The sequence below is a fragment of the Aethalodelphis obliquidens genome, unplaced genomic scaffold, assembly GCF_003676395.1.
Source record: "Aethalodelphis obliquidens isolate GAN/ISIS:26980383/991018 unplaced genomic scaffold, ASM367639v1 scaffold3, whole genome shotgun sequence".
Lineage (NCBI taxonomy): Eukaryota > Metazoa > Chordata > Mammalia > Artiodactyla > Delphinidae > Aethalodelphis > Aethalodelphis obliquidens.
The window spans coordinates 33,780,204-33,798,281 of NW_020837947.1; the positions used below are offsets into that span (position 1 = coordinate 33,780,204).

General features: G+C 36.1%; 1 protein-coding gene across 2 annotated transcripts in view; it reads left to right on the forward strand.

Annotated features, from left to right (window-relative positions):
* Positions 1–18,078, forward strand: part of PTPRK (protein tyrosine phosphatase receptor type K) — a 569,502-nt gene that overhangs the window by 469,025 nt on the left and 82,399 nt on the right. For both annotated transcript variants that reach the window (XM_027086803.1, XM_027086811.1), the window contains exons 12-13: positions 4,211–4,484; positions 7,269–7,305. In XM_027086803.1, coding sequence (XP_026942604.1) covers positions 4,211–4,484; positions 7,269–7,305 — 311 coding nt within the window. The remainder of the gene's footprint in view (positions 1–4,210; positions 4,485–7,268; positions 7,306–18,078) is intronic.

Below are 18,078 nucleotides of genomic sequence, written 5' to 3' on the forward strand. Positions count from 1 at the left end.
TAAAATGGTGCATGGATACTATTATAATAGTATAATACCAGATAGTATTTGTAATGTAGCATGGTAGTGATAAAAGCAATAAATATTATAAGACAGTGGTTCTTGGCCTTTTCTCAACCCCAGAATTCCCAGAGAGATACTACTGATGGTACCTATCAATGCATCTGTGGCATTATCATTTGTGGGTGGATTAAGGACTAAATTGAAAAGGCATCCCACATGACTGAGTTCTACCCATAGTTCACCCTTTCGTTACCTCTACCTCAAGAATTACTTCCATTGGCTTTAGGAGACAGAGTAATTACTGAGTGAACTAGTTAGAGAAGGCTTTATGTCAGAAGTAGAAAAGCTAGAAAAGGAGAAAGGAGGAAACTCTTTGACAGTATATTTGGTATGTTTAGGTAACAATGGTCATACAAGTTTGAGATGGGTGATATACATTAGGAGGTAGTGAGAGCAAGATGGAGATACCAGGATGTGGTAAGATATTAACCCCAGTGTAGTGAGAATAGATTTTGATAATGGGAGAGCATCACATAATTTTGACAAAGATGAATGTTGGAGAAGAGTAGTTAATGTCCAAAGTGGTGTTTTAGGAAAATATCAGCAGTGTTCAAAATGATTCTCTTTTGCATTCTCCATGAACAGTTCATGGCGTACAGAGAATACTCAAAAGATAATTGACAGAATGTATGGCTAGGTAGGTGGGTGCCTAGATTACCTGAAGGAGAAAATGAAGGCAAGAAAACTAGACCAGTAATATGAACATAAAGTTATAAATATCTCCCTAATGCTGGAAGCAATGGGTATAAAAAGAAATGGTATATTGCAAGGGAGCTAAAACATGATTAAAAATAAAATTGGTTAAAGTTAATGCCAGCATTTTGAGCTTTGTTGATTCAGAAACTAGTAGTTCCTCTTACAGAAATAGGAAAGTTGTGATAGACCTGGATTGTATGTTTAAGGAGTGAAGAAATGGAGAGCAGGAAACATGATGTGCACCAAAATGGTCATTAAACCTTTACTTCTGTGCATTATCAAAATGTTGGCATTGGGGCAGTCAGTAGGAACAATGGTGGTTATGGGATCTTGGGAAGTCTATTGATGAGAGGAACTGTAAAACATTAGAGCTAGGGAATTTCTCCTGAAGCTTTAAGCAGACATTTTAGATAAAAAAGTGAGGAAGTATACAATTGTATAATTTGTTATTTGATATCACCTAGAAGTTGTACAAGCTAAAACTTAAACCAGAATCACAGGGGTATACTTCCTAATGGGTTAAAAAAAAATCCATTGTAGGTTGTTTTAGGCGACTTTGAGTTCATCTCCAACATTTTTAAACATTAAGTAAGGAAGAATATCTACCATGTCTATCATATAATTGCTTTGAGCTAATGGCAAAATCCCTGCGTATATTTTTTTTACAGTCTTATAACTGAAGGGAAGTTGTACGATGAAAAGTCATTATTTGGCCTCCTAAAAACTAAAAATGACTACCTACCAATGTTTAATCAAATTAAATTACAGTATAGTGAAATCATTTTTAGTTTTTTAACATAAAGAAATCATATTTTGAGTGTTAAGTAAAGATTCATCATGCCAGTATATTGATTTTAACATAATTGTAGAAATATTTTAAAAATTAATTAAAAGGAATGGGGAAATATGAAATATAGGTAGAGTGAATAAAACTATCTGATTGCTTTGGAATATTTAAATTTGCCAGAGTACTAAGCTCAAATAATATTTAGATCTTGCTAGAGTTAAGTACCATTAGGTAATCAGACCCCACAAGGATGAAAGAGCACAGACCCATTACATGTAATCAATCAAATCACTTCTAATTTGCTTTCCCATTCCTTATTTTCTGTCCTTTAATTTGTATTGATAAATAAGAAAGTAGCAGGGAAAAAACAACTTTAGAAAAATGCGGAATATGTGGTAAAGAACAACCTACTCAGACAAATTGAACAATGAAGGTAAGATCATTTATTTTAAAAAGAACTTCATAATTTTTAGTTTGGGGCTCCATCTCAAGTTCGATGAGATCTTTCCCAAAGAGCAGATCGTACCTTTTCTTCCTTTACTCCCCTCCAACATCGGCAGTTTGCTTTTGTTCTTAATAGATCTGAAGAGACAAGCTGTCTTGTGTGAAGTTCCTTAATTTGGAATGTACAACCTATGTCATTTTAATAGAATTAGTTAAGAGTGAATGTTCACCAGATGTTCTGGATTTTTCTAGAGGTATGGACTAATTAACAAGGAATTTATTTTTAAAGATTAGGTTAAACAATTAACAAGGATGGGTAATTATCATTATTGCCCATTAGCGCAAGAATATAAGGTTAGATTTATTTGAGGAGTGTGCATGTGAGAGTTTATCTACACATATGTATGTATCCACAGGATACACAGATGTATAACATACAGATACAGATTCTAAATTTAAAATAAACAGAAAAAGAAAAGACTAGGTTTGCCTAACATACCATATGTCAGCTATGATCTCTCTCCCTTTTTTTTCTCTCCAAGGGCTATGCTTATGTATTTCCTGTATTTTAAAAGTGACAAGTGCCTGCTCCACAGAACCCTCAGAGAGCATGTATCTTGTCAATAGGGTTCCCTGGAGCTTAGAGAACCAACCTGGCAGAGGTATAGAGAATGATACAGTATATATAATTTCAAATAACATAGAATTCTGCCTTAGTTACTTGCCCAATTCTCAATTTCTGACATTTGTACAATTTCTGTCCTATTTCTAAAGGAAAGGAGATGGATACCAACCTACCAATTTCTTAGCATTATTTTAATGAAAAATGGGAACTTGAATAATTAGGAAGAAAAGAAAATCTTTAATTTATAAAGCTCCTTTCTCTTATTCTATGTTAAGTTTTCTGTTTCTAGGTATAACAGAGTTTATATTAAATTAGAGTTTTATACTAGATTCTAAACTGGCATAAAATTTAATGTCTAATTGCCTTCGATGCAAATTTTATCTCTCTTTTGCCTTTCTTTATTTTTTGGAAGTTCATTAAAGAAAATATTCTATTGCTGCTGGAGATCCCTTGAATAGCAACTGGTTTCTCCATGTAGAATGAGCATATTTGCCTGGAAGTTCAAGATTCAAACACACATCCCTACACACAGCTTATTTATATTTAATTTATATGTGACCATAGTGCATTCTCTCATAATTGTCAGGAATTTAAAAATATATTTCTTTTAAATTCATTATATATATGTAATATACAAAATATATAAAAATATATTGATAATGTCAGTTTTCTCAGGTGTACATTACCTAAAAACAGTTTGCCTAAAGAATGTCCTACAAAGAAAATTATTAATATACCAGTTGCAGAAATTGATTAAAATTTTAATTAGTGATGAGGCAGATCTTTATTTTAAAGTTGCATTATTTTCTCTCTCCTTTCCTCTATAAAAGATTAGCTATTAGAGAAAAGTTTTAAGACTTTTAAGAAAGGTATTAGAAGGTTTAAGTTTGAGGTTTAATAGGCCAAATGCCATCTGTTCCTACAATTTGTAACATTTTATTATTAACAACTCTAGCAGAAGGAGGCAGTCTATTTCGGTGGCGAGGACAGATTTCTGTCCATCTGTGCCCGTATTGCAGCGTGTCACTTGTGCTTTAGATCTGCATAGCTCTGAGCCGAAGTTGATGCCATGGCAAGGTCAAGAGGTGGAGAAGCCTGTCAGCACATTCTGTCTCTAACACGATGACAGCCACAAACTGGGGCTTCAAGCCCCGCCCTGAGGCAGTCACTCTGTTGGGCCTTGGAGCTGGGCCTTCCACACTATGATTTCAAAGGAAAATGTTAAGTTAAAACATTTTAAAATATCAGACAAAGAACTTAATGTATGATGTGTCTCTGCTTAATGTCAGGTTCCTTATTAGGGTGGTTCATCTCTCAACATTTAAAAATGTGTAGAGTTCTGTGGTGATTCGTCTTTTTTTTTTTTTTTCTTCAGGTCCTTAGTAATTACATTGGGGTTAGAGGGAAGCAAAATCCATGTGAAATTCTATTTTACTGCAAAATAGCTTGAAAACCAGAATGCAGGAGGATAAGTCTGACTTGAAAGACTTTGAAACGTTGCATGTTGACATTAAGTACGCTGTTCCTTTTTTGAGAAATCTCACTATCTAGAATCTCTAAATGTGTGCTTTTTTTTTTTTTCTTTTTCCAAAAAGTGCCTATCAGATTGTTGTGGAGGAATTGCACCCTCACCGAACCAAGAGAGAAGCCAGAGCTATGGAATGCTACCAGGTTCCTGTCACATACCAAAATGCCATGAATGGGGGTGCACCGTACTACTTCGCTGCTGAACTACCCCCAGGGAATCTTCCCGAACCTGCCCCATTCACCGTGGGCGATAATAGGACCTATCAGGGCTTTTGGAACCCCCCTTTGGCTCCACGCAAAGGATACAACATCTATTTCCAGGCAATGAGCAGCGTGGAGAAGGTGAGCTTCCTCCGAGATTTTGCTTTTTCACTGACCCGAGGAAAAGCTGCTGTTGAATTTTATAAATACTCAGTAACATTTGTCAGGTGAAAAAAATAAAAAGTACGAAACAATCGGTGTGTAGTGGGTGTGTTGTTTCTGTTCCCAGCAACATGCACAGTTTGGGGCCTACTGTAGGGCTGGGGCTCCATGCCAGTTACATCGCACAGCACTCCTGTTTCCTAGTAACTGCTTCTCCTTGAGCCCTCTTCAGGAAAGCCCACAAGGGCAATTGTGAGTAAAATGATTTGAAAAGGTGGGTGTGCTGCTGCCGGGACTCCAGCCCCAGTAAACATGGAGCATTGTTCTGTCTTCTTTGCTCAATAGTGGCACGCTTCAGAAGATTAAATTTACTGCAGGATAAACAGAATGCGTGTTCCACAGCAGGCTAATAAACCCTTATAAACTTTTCAGGGGTTACAAGCCAAATAGTAAATAACTAGTAACAGTCCTCTGATTACAAAGTAATAGGGCGCCTGTGGTATATCGTGACAAAACCGAAACAGAAGGCAGCCTGGCAAGGGTGGGATGCTGTGCGGTTAAAGAAGTCTGTTTTCCGTCTCCCTGGCTGCCCTTCTTTTTCCCATTCTGGACACAGTTGTTTTTGAACACTGCCATGGATCCCAAATGAGTATTGAAGAGGGAAACACAACAGGAAGTTAGAAACTACCAGTGGTTCCATACGTGGGGAAATAACCTGGCCTTCTTTCTCTTGAAAGATTTTCTTTCCTAAAACATATTTTTTTAATTAATTAATTTATTTATTTGTTTTTGCATGGAGGTGTAGAAAAAAAATGTTGAGAGTAGAAACCTTTTACAACTTAAAATTCAATAGAAGAATGACATTTTTATGTACTTGTAGCTATTATAGGAAATTGCTGTATTTGGGTAATTGAGTCCCTGACGTGGGTACCTGGCAGATGTGAAATATGTGCTGTCCTATGGCAAAAGCCGTATTATATCTTGGAATAGTTTCATTGGAAGATATAACAATCCATTTGCATTTCTGTAAGGGGCCATGAGAACTTAGGGTATTGACTGGCTGCTTTTGAATGAAAGCTTTATCTTTGTGCTTACCTGCATGGCTGGTTTACAGTATATGGAAAGAAAAATGCCACAGCATCTTCTAAGATGTACTTCAAAGCCAGAGGCTGCTCATGTTTTAAAATGCTCTTCTCATCTTCTAGTTTATTTTTACCTAAGTGGGAGTTGGCTGCCCACTTCCCACCCACACATCATTCCATGCCACTACCATGATGGGACTGCTCAAAAAAGAGACAACCATGGAAGTTTTATTCCATTCTGGGTAGTATGGTTCTGTGTTTGGGTATTCATCTTTAGAAAGGTGAGAGATTCCAGATTAACTTTTGTTACTTGGTCTGTGGTATGAGAGAAGTGTTAATGAATGTCTGTTACTTACAAAGAATTTCCTCTGGCACTCTTTAAAAGCTTTGATATGAATTTTCTCTTCTAATTGCTAATATATCTACATGTGGTTTAATCAGAGTACAGAGTAGCAAGAATATATTTCACAGTTATCTTGGAAAAAAGTTTTAAAATTGACATGGCTCCTATCAGCAGAGGCTGGTAATCCTGATAGACTTAACAGCAATTACTTTTAGGAAATCAAAGTCCCTTTGAACCTTTATGGGAATGTGAAACAGTTTCTTGGAGCTTACTAGGAAGGCTTCAGGTCACAATTAAGTAATAGAAGTGCAGATTTTCATTTTTAATTACTAATTTCCCCCTCAATGCTTTATTTTGTTTAATTTAAAAATAATAAATGCCTAAGAGAAAAGTATATAAAGTCTTGGTTTATCAATCTATAGAACTGCTCAAGATGGAGTTACAAATACACCTTGAAAACAAATAGCCTCTGTTTTGTTCACTGTCTTTAACATCTAGAGGAGGAAAATAATCCCACCAAGAAATATTTAATCTGTAACAACTAGATTAAAAAGGAAAAAAGAACAGATAAAATATGCTGTAACTGTGATGCAATTTTTTGATGATCTTTCTAACTTTCATCATTTAGCTCTTTAGTCATGCTGGGATCCAAGTGAAAGTATGTAATGTTCAGCTTTGGTCTGAGTCTACAGCTATGAGGTGAAAATGAAATTTATATTTGGGGGACTTCCCTGGTGGTGCAGTGGATGAGACTCTGTGCTCCCAATGCAGGGGGGCCTGGATTCGATCCCTGGTCAGGGAACTAGATCCCACATGCCTGTCGCAACCAAGAGTTCGCATGCCACAGCTAAGGAGGCTACATACCTCAAATAAGGAGCCCTGGAGCCGCAACTAAGGAGCCAGCACTCCACAACTAGGGAGCCCTCCTGCTGCAACTAAGACCTGGTGCAACCAAATAAATAAATAAATATTTTTTAAAAAAAGAAATTTATATTTGGGTCTGATTTGTATTAGCTTTGCAAATACATTTTTCTTTCTGATCGTTCAGAAAGTACAATAAATGCAAATAGAATGGTATACGGCTTGTCCCAGACAAGATAGCCTGTTTCATTACAAGGTGAAGACAGATACCTACACCTTTAGAAAATACTAAAATTTTTAAGTTATTTTAGATTTTTTTTAAAGTCTCTGCGTGAACATAAATAAAATATCATGTCCTTAATACCGCTATTCTTTATAAACCTGTTTTATAACCCCAGATTGATCTTCATACTAGTTATAGTTTATGAAATATCTATAACTGACCATTTTCATTTTTTTTTTTTTTTACTCCCTCAGGAAACTAAAACCCAGTGTGTAAGAATTGCTACCAAAGGTAAGAGGTTTGCTTTTTTTTTTTTTTTCCCCAAATTCCATTCACCAACTTTCTAAAATGAAAGAGCTTTGTTCCCAGTTTCAGGGCTAATTAAATGTGGCACGTCTATTACAGAGTATTTGTAGTAGGGCCTAGTTAAACTGCCAGCCATGTTCTCTGACTCACTTGGGTGTCTTTAACATGTAATGGAGTGATACTTTCCATCCTCTAGTATTTGACTGGAGGAATCTTGTTCTGAGAATAGGAAAGATTTAGAAAACTTTAGAAGGACTTGTTTCTGCCATTTATTAGTATCTGAAAGGTCTTGTGCTGCTGATCAGCCAACATATTAGGAAAAGCTCAGCAATATCAGCTGAAAATAGCATATTCCTTATTTAAAAACCTCTGTTACTTTCTGTGGTAGACAATCAAACACAAAAAGACGGAGCTGGTCTAGGCATATGCAAGGGTATGGACAGAGACGGGTCCATATTGGTAGTGCAGTTTGATTGAAGATGCTTTACTTTTTTTTATCTAAAAAATTTTTTTAATCCAACTGATGCCAAGAAATTAGATCTGGGAACAGCCAAGACTTTTCCTCCTTATATAGCATATTATAGTTTAGTTGCCTTGTTTCTTTAAGAGAAAACATTTTCATCTTTGAATGAATATTTAGAGTTCAGAGTGGGAGAAAGTCTCCTGCATTCACAATGTTTATAATCTTTCACTTAAGAGTTATTTGGCTGTGCCAGCAAGGGAGAGAGAGCTACTTGGTGTATGTATTCTAGCAAGAGAAATGAGAAAAAGCTGTTCGTATGCAGAGGTGGGGCTCTGCAGAGGGTTGGTGCTTTGGGTGGTTTGCTGCCAGAATTAGTATTAGGCCCCCATTCATGAGCAGTAGTTGATTCATTTGGAGTAAAAATGAATGGCCATATTCTGTTTGTGCTGGCATCTTTCCTTTCATCATTTTTCTCCATCTAATCATCAATCTGCTCAATTAAGCATTTGTTTTATACTCTTGATTTGTAAAGGCAATAACAAGACTTCCCTTGACTCATGAGGAGTAATAAAAAAGCTTCACAGAAGAGAAAAAATATACACTTTTTCAATTCAAATACTAAGATTCCTCGTGATATTTTAAACAATAAAGCAATCCTAAATGAAGGAAAAGAGAAAGTATATACAGATGCATATAATGTATAGGCATTTATTTTATTTTAAAAACTTGGCATATGGATCAAGAATTAAAGTTGACATTTTTAGAAGATAATAGCAGAAGGCATTTAGGACCTATGCTTTTCCGGATTTGAAATAGAACCAGAAATGTAAAATGGTCTCATGTCAGCCTGCAAGAAGTTTTTTAGATATGGATAAATGATTCATTTAAAATTTTCTTATTCGGCTATTTAATTATTTGCATTTACATGAGCTTAAGTGTCATGTTGTCCCACGCTCAATACAAATAAAATTATGATGACAAATATCATATTATATTTTGACTGCAGGAGAGCTGGGATTATGGAAATTAGATTTACCACGTGGCATAGAATATTTGCCAGAAACTCAGAGGTAGTAAGATAGGGTCCATTTGTGGTAGTTTCTTCTTTGCCTAATAATCTAGCCCTGCTGTACTTCTGGGTCTCAGGTTGACAGCGTGGTTTACTGCGTGAAAGAAATCCGGCCTCAGACTATCTGGGTTCAAATCCTGACTTTGCCCCTTCTTACTGTTATTTAAAGTTGGGCAAAATATTTAACCTCTCATTCGAAAAATAAGAATGATAGGGCTTCCCTGGTGGTGTAGTGGTTGAGAGTCAGCCTGCCGATGCAGGGGACACGGGTTCGTGCCCCGGTCCGGGAAGATCCCACATGCTGCGGAGCACCTGGGCCCGTGAGCCATGGCCGCTGAGCCTGCGTGTCCGGAGCCTGTGCTCCGCAACGGAAGAGGCCACAACAGTGAGAGGCCCGCGTACCAAAAAAAAAAAAAAGAATGATAGAGTACCTACCCCTTACTAGTATTGTGAAGATTAAAATAATTTATATGTACAAAATGCCTGAATAGTACCTAGTATACTATAACTATCAGTTAAGAGTTAACTGCTATTTTATCATTACCATAATTATCATAATCCTTTCGTACCTTGCTTCAGAAGGACATAATCTGTGTTATGTAGTAATGAAAGAAATAAAAATGAAACTAAGTTTTCGTGATAGAGATTACTTGGGGAAAAAGTAAGGGGTTTTGTTTTTATTTTTTATTTGTTTATTTTTAATATATTTCTATCCAGATCTAATGTAATGCCTTCTCTGGACATAGCATTTTTCTACATAGAAGAAAAACACATTATTAAGGTAAAATTACTTTTTGCCTGACTATGTTTTAAACTAACAACATACAAGTATGGTCAGCTTTCATACTAAAAATTTTCAGTATGAAAATTAAAACGTTTCTGGCAGGGCATGTTGAAGATACACTTATTAAATGACATAACCATATTGACTAGGAAGGGAAGAAGGAACCTTCTGGGCAAGGAATGATTCAATATTTCACAGGTGTCTAGTATACATAGGCAAAAACCTATTAAGCTGTATACTTAAAATGTGTGCACTGGGGCTTCCCTGGTGGAGCAGTGGTTAAGAATCCGCCTGCCAACATAGGGGACACGGGTTCGAGCCCTGGTCGGGGAGGATCCCACATGCCCCGGAGCAGCTACGCCCCTGCACCACAACTACTAAGTCTGCGCTCTAGAGCCCGCGCGCCACAACTACTGAGCCCATGTGCCACAACTACTGAAGCCTACGCGCCTAGAGTCTGTCCTCCTCAACAAGAGAGGCCACTGCAATGAGAAGCCCGTGCACCGCAACGAAGAGTAGCCCCCACTCGCCGTAACCAGGGAAAGCCCGCGCACAGCAACAAAGACCCAACACAGCCAAAAATAAATTAAAATATAATAAATAAATTTTCTTTAAATGTGTGCACCGTACTGACTTAGGGCACTGGAAATTCTTGTGGGAAATGTGAAAGAATTTAAAAGCCAAGAACAAGTAGCCCACACACTAAAATAGCGTGATCATTTTGAAAATATTTTGACTTGTGAAAATTATTCTAAAAAATTTCCAATGTAATGGATTGCTTCCTGCCTTCTTGGAAGTCACACCTGTTGGTAGCCAACACATAAAGAGAATACAGACGTTGACTTGACTGGTAAAGAAAACATATGAATAATCAACGTCATAATGTCTAAAATAAATAGTGATGTGAATATATATTATGAGACAAAAGAAGCGTTCTGGGAGTTAGGTTCATTGCAGTTGGGATCATTGGTCCTGCTCTCTGACTCCCATTTAGTTAAGAAGTCCCTGAGAAGATATGTGTCAGGAATGGAGTGGAAAGGTTAATCTAAATTATACTGGAAATCATGAAAGTCATACCGTTTATAAAATAGCATATCCAGACCCAAAATTGTAAACATACGAAAAGGAATTTAGTCCGCTGCTATCTTTGGAAAGCAAAAAGGAGAATAAGTCTCAGGAAAGGTTTCTGTCGTACCTCAAGAAAAAGGGCCAAGCTTGGAAAGTCACTTGTCCAGTGAAGAGCATCGTGCAACTTGCATGCTCAACATGTATAGGTACAAGTCTCTCTGACCACTGAAAGAACACTGTTTAGACTGATACCAGTTTGCTTTATGTCTTTTTACATATAATTTATAACAATGCTCGAAACTGGTATACACACACAAAATTATTTGTAAATTAGCAGCTAAGAATCTTGTGCCATGGTACCATAAAGAATGTATACCACTATAACTTTAGTTTTTTCTCAAGGAAAATATTCAGTGAATGATATTTTAATGGTTAGATTTAAATATGAAAATATTATATGATTATAATAGAAATTACTCAATGGGTTTTCAAAAGTAGTTCTCAGGAAATATGCTTTATCCATATTAAACTAACGAGATGTATTTCAATTGAATTTTTATTTTATCTTGGTCAATAATATCTCACATATTATGTCATTTAAAATGTTCTCAATATATAAATACTCATTTATGGAACCACATACTCAATTTACATAAAATTATTCTATAGGCAAGCAAGCATTGGTAAGTAATCAAGATATCAAATAATTCCCTAGAATAAAACTAAGAAATAAGACCAATAGTATATGAAATTGAAAGTATTATAATCTGTTTATATAAGTAGTTTATATTTTGAAACTATTTTGATTGTGTCCAATTTCCCCTCATGTTCATTTCTGGGTTTTTTTAGAAGAAAACTGATCATTTAAAATTTTAATTTCGCTGGAGGTTCCTATGTTGGTAAAATCTGTCCATTTCCAATAAAAGCTATCAAGTTTAATAGAACAGAAAAGTGTAATATAAGTAAATTTATTTGAACATAGCATTTAAGGTGAAAAAGAGGATTTTTTTTCTTAAATTAATGAAATACAGCTACTTTTTATGTTGTGACAAACCCTTAAGTTTTCAAGTCAAGAATGGATTTTATTCCAAATCTCCATTTGTAAATAGTTTGCTTTGGCAAACTGCTGTTTGTCTACCCATTAACCATTCTTTGACTTCTTCCAATTTCATTTGGATATCAATATGCCAGTCATGTATTTAGCATTTATTTTATGCCTGTTTTACACCAAACAACGTTCTAGGCCTTGGAGATAGAGCAGTAAATAAGTATAGACAAAGCCCTAACTTCTATGAACTTAAATTCCAGTAGAGGGAAACAGACCAGACACAAATTCTTTGCCGAGAAATAAAGCAGTAAGTGAGGATAGGGAATGCTGGGACTTGTGTCTAGGGCATCGCTATTTTGTATACAGTTATCAGAGAAAGACACACTGGTGAGGTGAAGGAAATGAGAGAGGGACCCATGCAGGGGAGCAGCTTTCACGGCAGAAGGAACACACGCAGAGACCTTGAGGAGAAAGTACCTTCGCTGCTTAGGGGAGGTGGACTCAAGACGCAGGGGATGAATCAGATTGGTCTTAATTAGTGATTCTCAAACTTTAGCTCGAGTCAGAATTACCTGGAGGGCTTGTTAAAGTGGATTGTTGAGCCTCAACTCCACAGTTTCTGAATCAGTAGTCCTGGAGAGGGGCTCAAGAATGTGCATTTCTCACAGGTTTGCAGCTGAGACTGATGCTATTGCTCAGGTGACTACACTTTGATAGTCACTGGTCTTCTAAGAAAATTTTTTCTTCCTGACTTTTGAAAGGAGAGATAGCAGAGACAACCCGCAACCCATCCATCTTATTTTGAGCATTATTTTGTAAGGATGTGATATTTAGAAAGTTGAGAACCAAATTGGCTAAAAAGAGGAGAACATTAAAGAAAACAAATAAGCCAACTCAAAGCTGTAACAACTCTGAGCTGAGATACCAATTGCTGGAACTCCTTAACTCCAAATATTGATGTGGTAAAAAAATAAATGTCCTTATTATCAAAACCACTACTGGTGGGTAATCTGTTACTTGCATCAGGTAATGTCTGAACTGACATTTGATTTTTATTTCCCCTTAGGAATAATAATGAAAAATAGTAGTTTGGTTCCAAGATGATGTATAAAGGACCAATTATTTCATGGAACGATTGGAAGAGAGCACTTAAAGTCCATATAACTCAATCATTGACCTTTAAAAGTAGGGAATCTCCTGTTAGGTGTCAGTCTAGAATATTAGGAACCCGTTTGTTGCCTTGGCATAGGTACTTTGGTAGGATTATCCTTACTTGGTCCTCGAAGGAGCTGGAAAGGAGGAACCCACATGGTTCTTCTAGAAGCCATGGAAAGAAGAGAATTCCAAACACTAAAGCATGCATGTGTCCGTTCATCCATTCATTTAATATCAGCTTATTTATTCTTTTGATAAACCCAAAGTTGACCTGTGATTGTGAAAGGTGTTGGTTTAACTATTTTGTATATTCCCATCCTGGGAACGGTCTAAATCAGATCATTATTAATTCAGAATATTACTTATATTAAACAGTGATGATATAGGTCTTTGCCAACCCCTCAAAATATCTTGACTTCACTGCTAGCATGCATTTTAAACATGCATTCCAATATTAAGAAAAATTCCCTGTTACAAAAGAGTAGGTGTGCATGGAAGATTTTATCCAATATATGTGGAAGCATACAAACACTGATAATATATTATTTACTTTATTCTTTCTTCCCTCCTTTGCTATTTATTCCCTAATTACTGGATAAAGAATAGTTTCTTAAAAAGCATTTGCTTCATAGTTTTAATTTTTTCTTATGCTCCTTTTGTCAAATTTTTCACTGGTGCCCTTTTCTCTGAGTGTGCAGATGGATGAAAGTGCCTTATTTGAAGTGATCAGGCATTCAAAAATAACAAGCATGAGAAGTAAAAGAACACTTAGCCTGTCAAGAAGTTACAGTAATACCATGGAAGCTCCATTTGGTTGTACCATGTGTGTAGAATCTTTCTGACTGAATTCATTCCCACCCTATTTATCACACATGAACTTGAGTACATCTCAACAATCTCAGCTCTTAAATTGCACTCTTGGGCAGTATCCTTCACAGCTGCAGAGAAGGGAGATTTGAAAGTAGGGGTGAGGTTTGAAGAAAAAAATATATTTAATTGGATTTCAGGCTCTAAAATCCTAACCTTGGTTTCTTAAATTGTACGAAGATGCTTTATATTTTGCCAGCTACATGTTGAAGGAAATGGTAAGGCATCAGGAAGAAATTTTCAGATCCATTTATACCGCTTTTTATGCTGATGGAAACTAAGGTCAACTGTGATGCTTTAGTCTGGCTATTAAGAAATCCTGGGTAGGGGTGGGGCTTTTCTTGGTCCTGAGGATAGAATTAGCTTTGAGGAAGCTGCCAGCTCTTCTGAAAAATTGTAATCAGCGAGACTAACTTTGTCGTTCTTCCTCTGAATGCCTAAGTACTTTTGCTGGTACTCACACTCCTTTCTCTCACAAGGGAAAGGAATGTGCAGCATTCTTCTTGCCTATTGTATCTATGTACTCGTTTTCAAAAATTAATCTGATTTGGGGTTTCATTTTTCTTCAACTCAGAAGGGAGGGAATTGCAGGAAAGTATATTAGTAATAGACTACAGCCCGAGGAAAATGAAAGTATATCTAAGTGAAACCAAGCAGGGAGGAAGTACAATTTTAATAAAGCTTAAATCAGTGATTCATGGCTTGGATCTAACCTCTGTCAGGCAGCAATATTTCCTTGTGCTCTGTCAAAGGTCTTATCCTTGTAAATTCTTTTTTTTTTAATACAGAGAAAGTTACAAAAAATTAACAGCTAGTAGAGTTTTTTCAACTTATTTGCAAAACTAAAATATTCCTTTGCTTTTAAAAAACTAGAGGAGAAGAAAAGCATAATATTTCTACAGTGAAGTCAAAGGCTAATGATTCTCCAAATTATATATTCTTCCGAAATTTCTTAGGATGAAGAACTGTCTGGGTGGACTGTAAGGTTTATGAGGGTAGGGGTAACATCCGCTTATATTTGTGAAGTCCATGCCTGATATTTAATATAAATGCAGTCTCTTTGGAATGAATGAATATTAATTGTCCAGAATTATTTCAATTTTCAATGCCTTGAAGATATATTAGTCATCTTCTTTTACTACATCTTTGTTTTATTGACATACTTTAGAAATAATTTGAAGTGTTTCTTTTTAATCTACAGAAAAAGAAAAAAATTAATGAATAAAAAGTTTGCCCTCTTGGTATTCCAGTCAGTTTTTGATTCCCTTCCATCTAAACTATACTACAGTCTTAGAATGGAAAATAAATTATGTAGAAAGAAAAGTTTTGCTTGAGTTACTTATTTTATTTTTTCTTATATTAATTTTTACCTTTTTTCTTTATGAGGAGAGTAGGTTTAAAAAGTAAAGACTAGAAAAAATAGAATAAAAATTATATATGTAATGTAATTATGTATACTGTGTAAGTATTCTGCTAAAGTAATGGGCAGTTTTCAAAAACAGAAGAGTTACTGATGGGAAATTTCTGGCTAGTGATGATTTTTAATTCATTTTAAGAAGACAATTGAACTTTATTTACTTATTATTATACTTATTTCTTATAATTTTTAGCAGTTGTACATTATGAAAATATTACTAATTTATTTTGCATACATTTTAGAAATTTCAAGAGCATTTCCTCTATTTTTGTAACAAAATATGTTTAAAATTGAAAATAATGCTTACATACACACACCTGTTATATACAGAATATTAACATGAGCCAGGAATGCAGGTGGCCTCAGGAAACTAGAAAGGACAAAGAAACGATTTTCCCCTTTGAGCCTCCAGAAGGGAACACAGGCCTGCCAAACCTCAATTTCAGTGCCATAACATTCATTTAGGACTCCTGACATCTAGAACCATAGATAATAAATTTGTGTTGTTTTAACTCACGAATGTGTGGCAATTTGTTACAGCATAAAAAGTAACTAATACAGATTTTGGTGCCTGGAAGTGGGGTCCTGCTGTAGCAAATACCTAAAAATATGGACATAACTTTGGAAGTGGGCAGGGGCAGGGGCTTGGAAGAATTTTGAGGAGCAAGACAGAAAAAGCTTGAATTGCCTTTAACAGACTGTCGGTAGAAACGTGAATGCTGAAGTGTCTACTGACAAGTGTCTACTGTCAGAAGAAAACAAGGAACATGTTGCTGGAAACTGGAAGAAAAAGGATCTTTTTTATGTGCCAGAAATTTAGCTGAATTGTGTCCTGCAGTTATATGGGAAGCAAAATTTGTAAACGATGGACTTGGATATGTAGGTGAGGAGATTTCTAAGCACTGTTGAAGGTGCAACCTTTCTGCACGTTCACACCTTCACACACACACACACATTTATTATTTGTTGACATTATTATCTTTATATAGTGGCAATACAGATTCCCTATTGTAATCCTTTGATTTTGAACAAGGCAAATGCTAAACAATAGAAAACTTAAATTATTTTTATTCTTAGTAATTAAAAACAGGTCTTTAGAGTGAATCCCCACATCAAAAGGATTACATAAGTTTTATTGCAGTATTATGGTAACATGAGCTCTGCCTCTCTTTTCTTCTGTATTTATCCGATTGTAGGAATAAAAGATTAAAATCCAGTTTGGCCTCATTGAAACACATTTTCAGAGTGTTATAGTGCATTGGTTTATGATTATTGCTCCATAATACACAAAGTATTCTTTATCCCCTATCAGTTTAGTGTCTGAAATTATGCATTCTATTCAGTTTTTAATGAAATGTGGATTACTTTAAAGATTATCTCTCTGATTTAATAAATGGCATTAGAGTAGAAAGTTAATTGGATCTTTCTTGAATGAGCAGTGACCACTATGTGTGATTGATAGGAGGAAAATACAGTGAATGCCATTTTTTAATTTGTTTTATGTGTTTAAAACTTTTAGATTAGTAAAGTGGGTATTTTTTGATCAGTTTTCTCAAGTAAATTATGTAGCACCTATTACCCGTGTAAAAATCATGGTAAAATTCTAATTTCTTTTAAAACTAAAAATTTCTCAGATTTTGTGAAATTGAGATATAAAAAATGCCCCATACTTGAACACATATAATTTAGTGTGTTTTCATTTTAAAGAGAAAATGAATGTTATCACCCAAACATCGAAATAGTTCTAGATTTGTCACCTTCCGTTTTTTACACGAATTTCAACTGAACTTTAAAATTCGGAAACTTGTTCACTTCTTTCATTGTCTACTCTTTATTCCAAGAGCCCCTGCTGTATTTACTGACAAAGGGATTACCACTTACGCGTCCTTGCTTTAGGAAATGCAGAAATTCATGTTTGTAAATATGATGCTAGAGGTGACAAAGTGATTATCACCACATTTTGTATATCCCTGGTGGTAGCAGAAGGAAGTTTACAGTTTAAGTATCACTGGCCTTTCATGAAATATACAAATTGTCCTTTTAAACCAGTGTTACTCTTCCTGATAGATGTTTGTGTGTGCAGGTGTGCCTTCCATATTGTGAATTCAAAAAGACAGTGTTTTCTTTGCTGGCTGTTGCTGTTATTTACAACACCTGGCTTTACATCTGTGCCTTTAAAGTCCCAGTCTTTGCCTTTGAGGAAACCATCAATTCTTGTATACCTCCTGCTTTCTTGGTCTCTTTGCTGCTATTCTTTCCCAGGTGAAAATCCAACTAGGCTATGCCTTTGAGGTAGGATTTCACTCTACTAGTAAAAGTGTCCTCTGCTCTCCCTAATACCGCCATCTCAGTTCTGACTCCTTTATAAAAAGCTGCTTTGGGGGGCTTCCCTGCTGGCGTAGTGGTTGAGAGTCCGCCTGACGATGCAGGGAACACGGGTTCGTGCCCCGGTCCGGGAAGATCCCTACATGCCGCGGAGCGGCTGGGCCCGTGAGCCATGGCCGCTGAGCCTGCGCGTCCGGAGCCTGTACTCCGCAACGGGCAAGGCCACAGCAGTGAGAGGCCCGCGTACCGCAATCAGCCAGTAGGGGAGATAGTTTGAAGTAAACGTGGTTCATTGGTGGTGATCTCACAGTGCACTAAAGACAAGAGCAAATAAGAAAATTTTTGTGGGGAAATAAGGAAGAAAGAAAACTCAAGGTCCTAGGAAGTATGTAGCTAAGACTCCACCTCACATAATTTAGCTTTTCTGTAGGCTTCCTACCATATCGATTTTCAGAAGTGCTCATGGTAAAAACTACTTTTGTTGGTCTGCTAAACATTGGGAATTTGGTCATCCATCCACAATGGATTTATTGTGTGCTTACTCTCTGTCAGGCACTCAGCC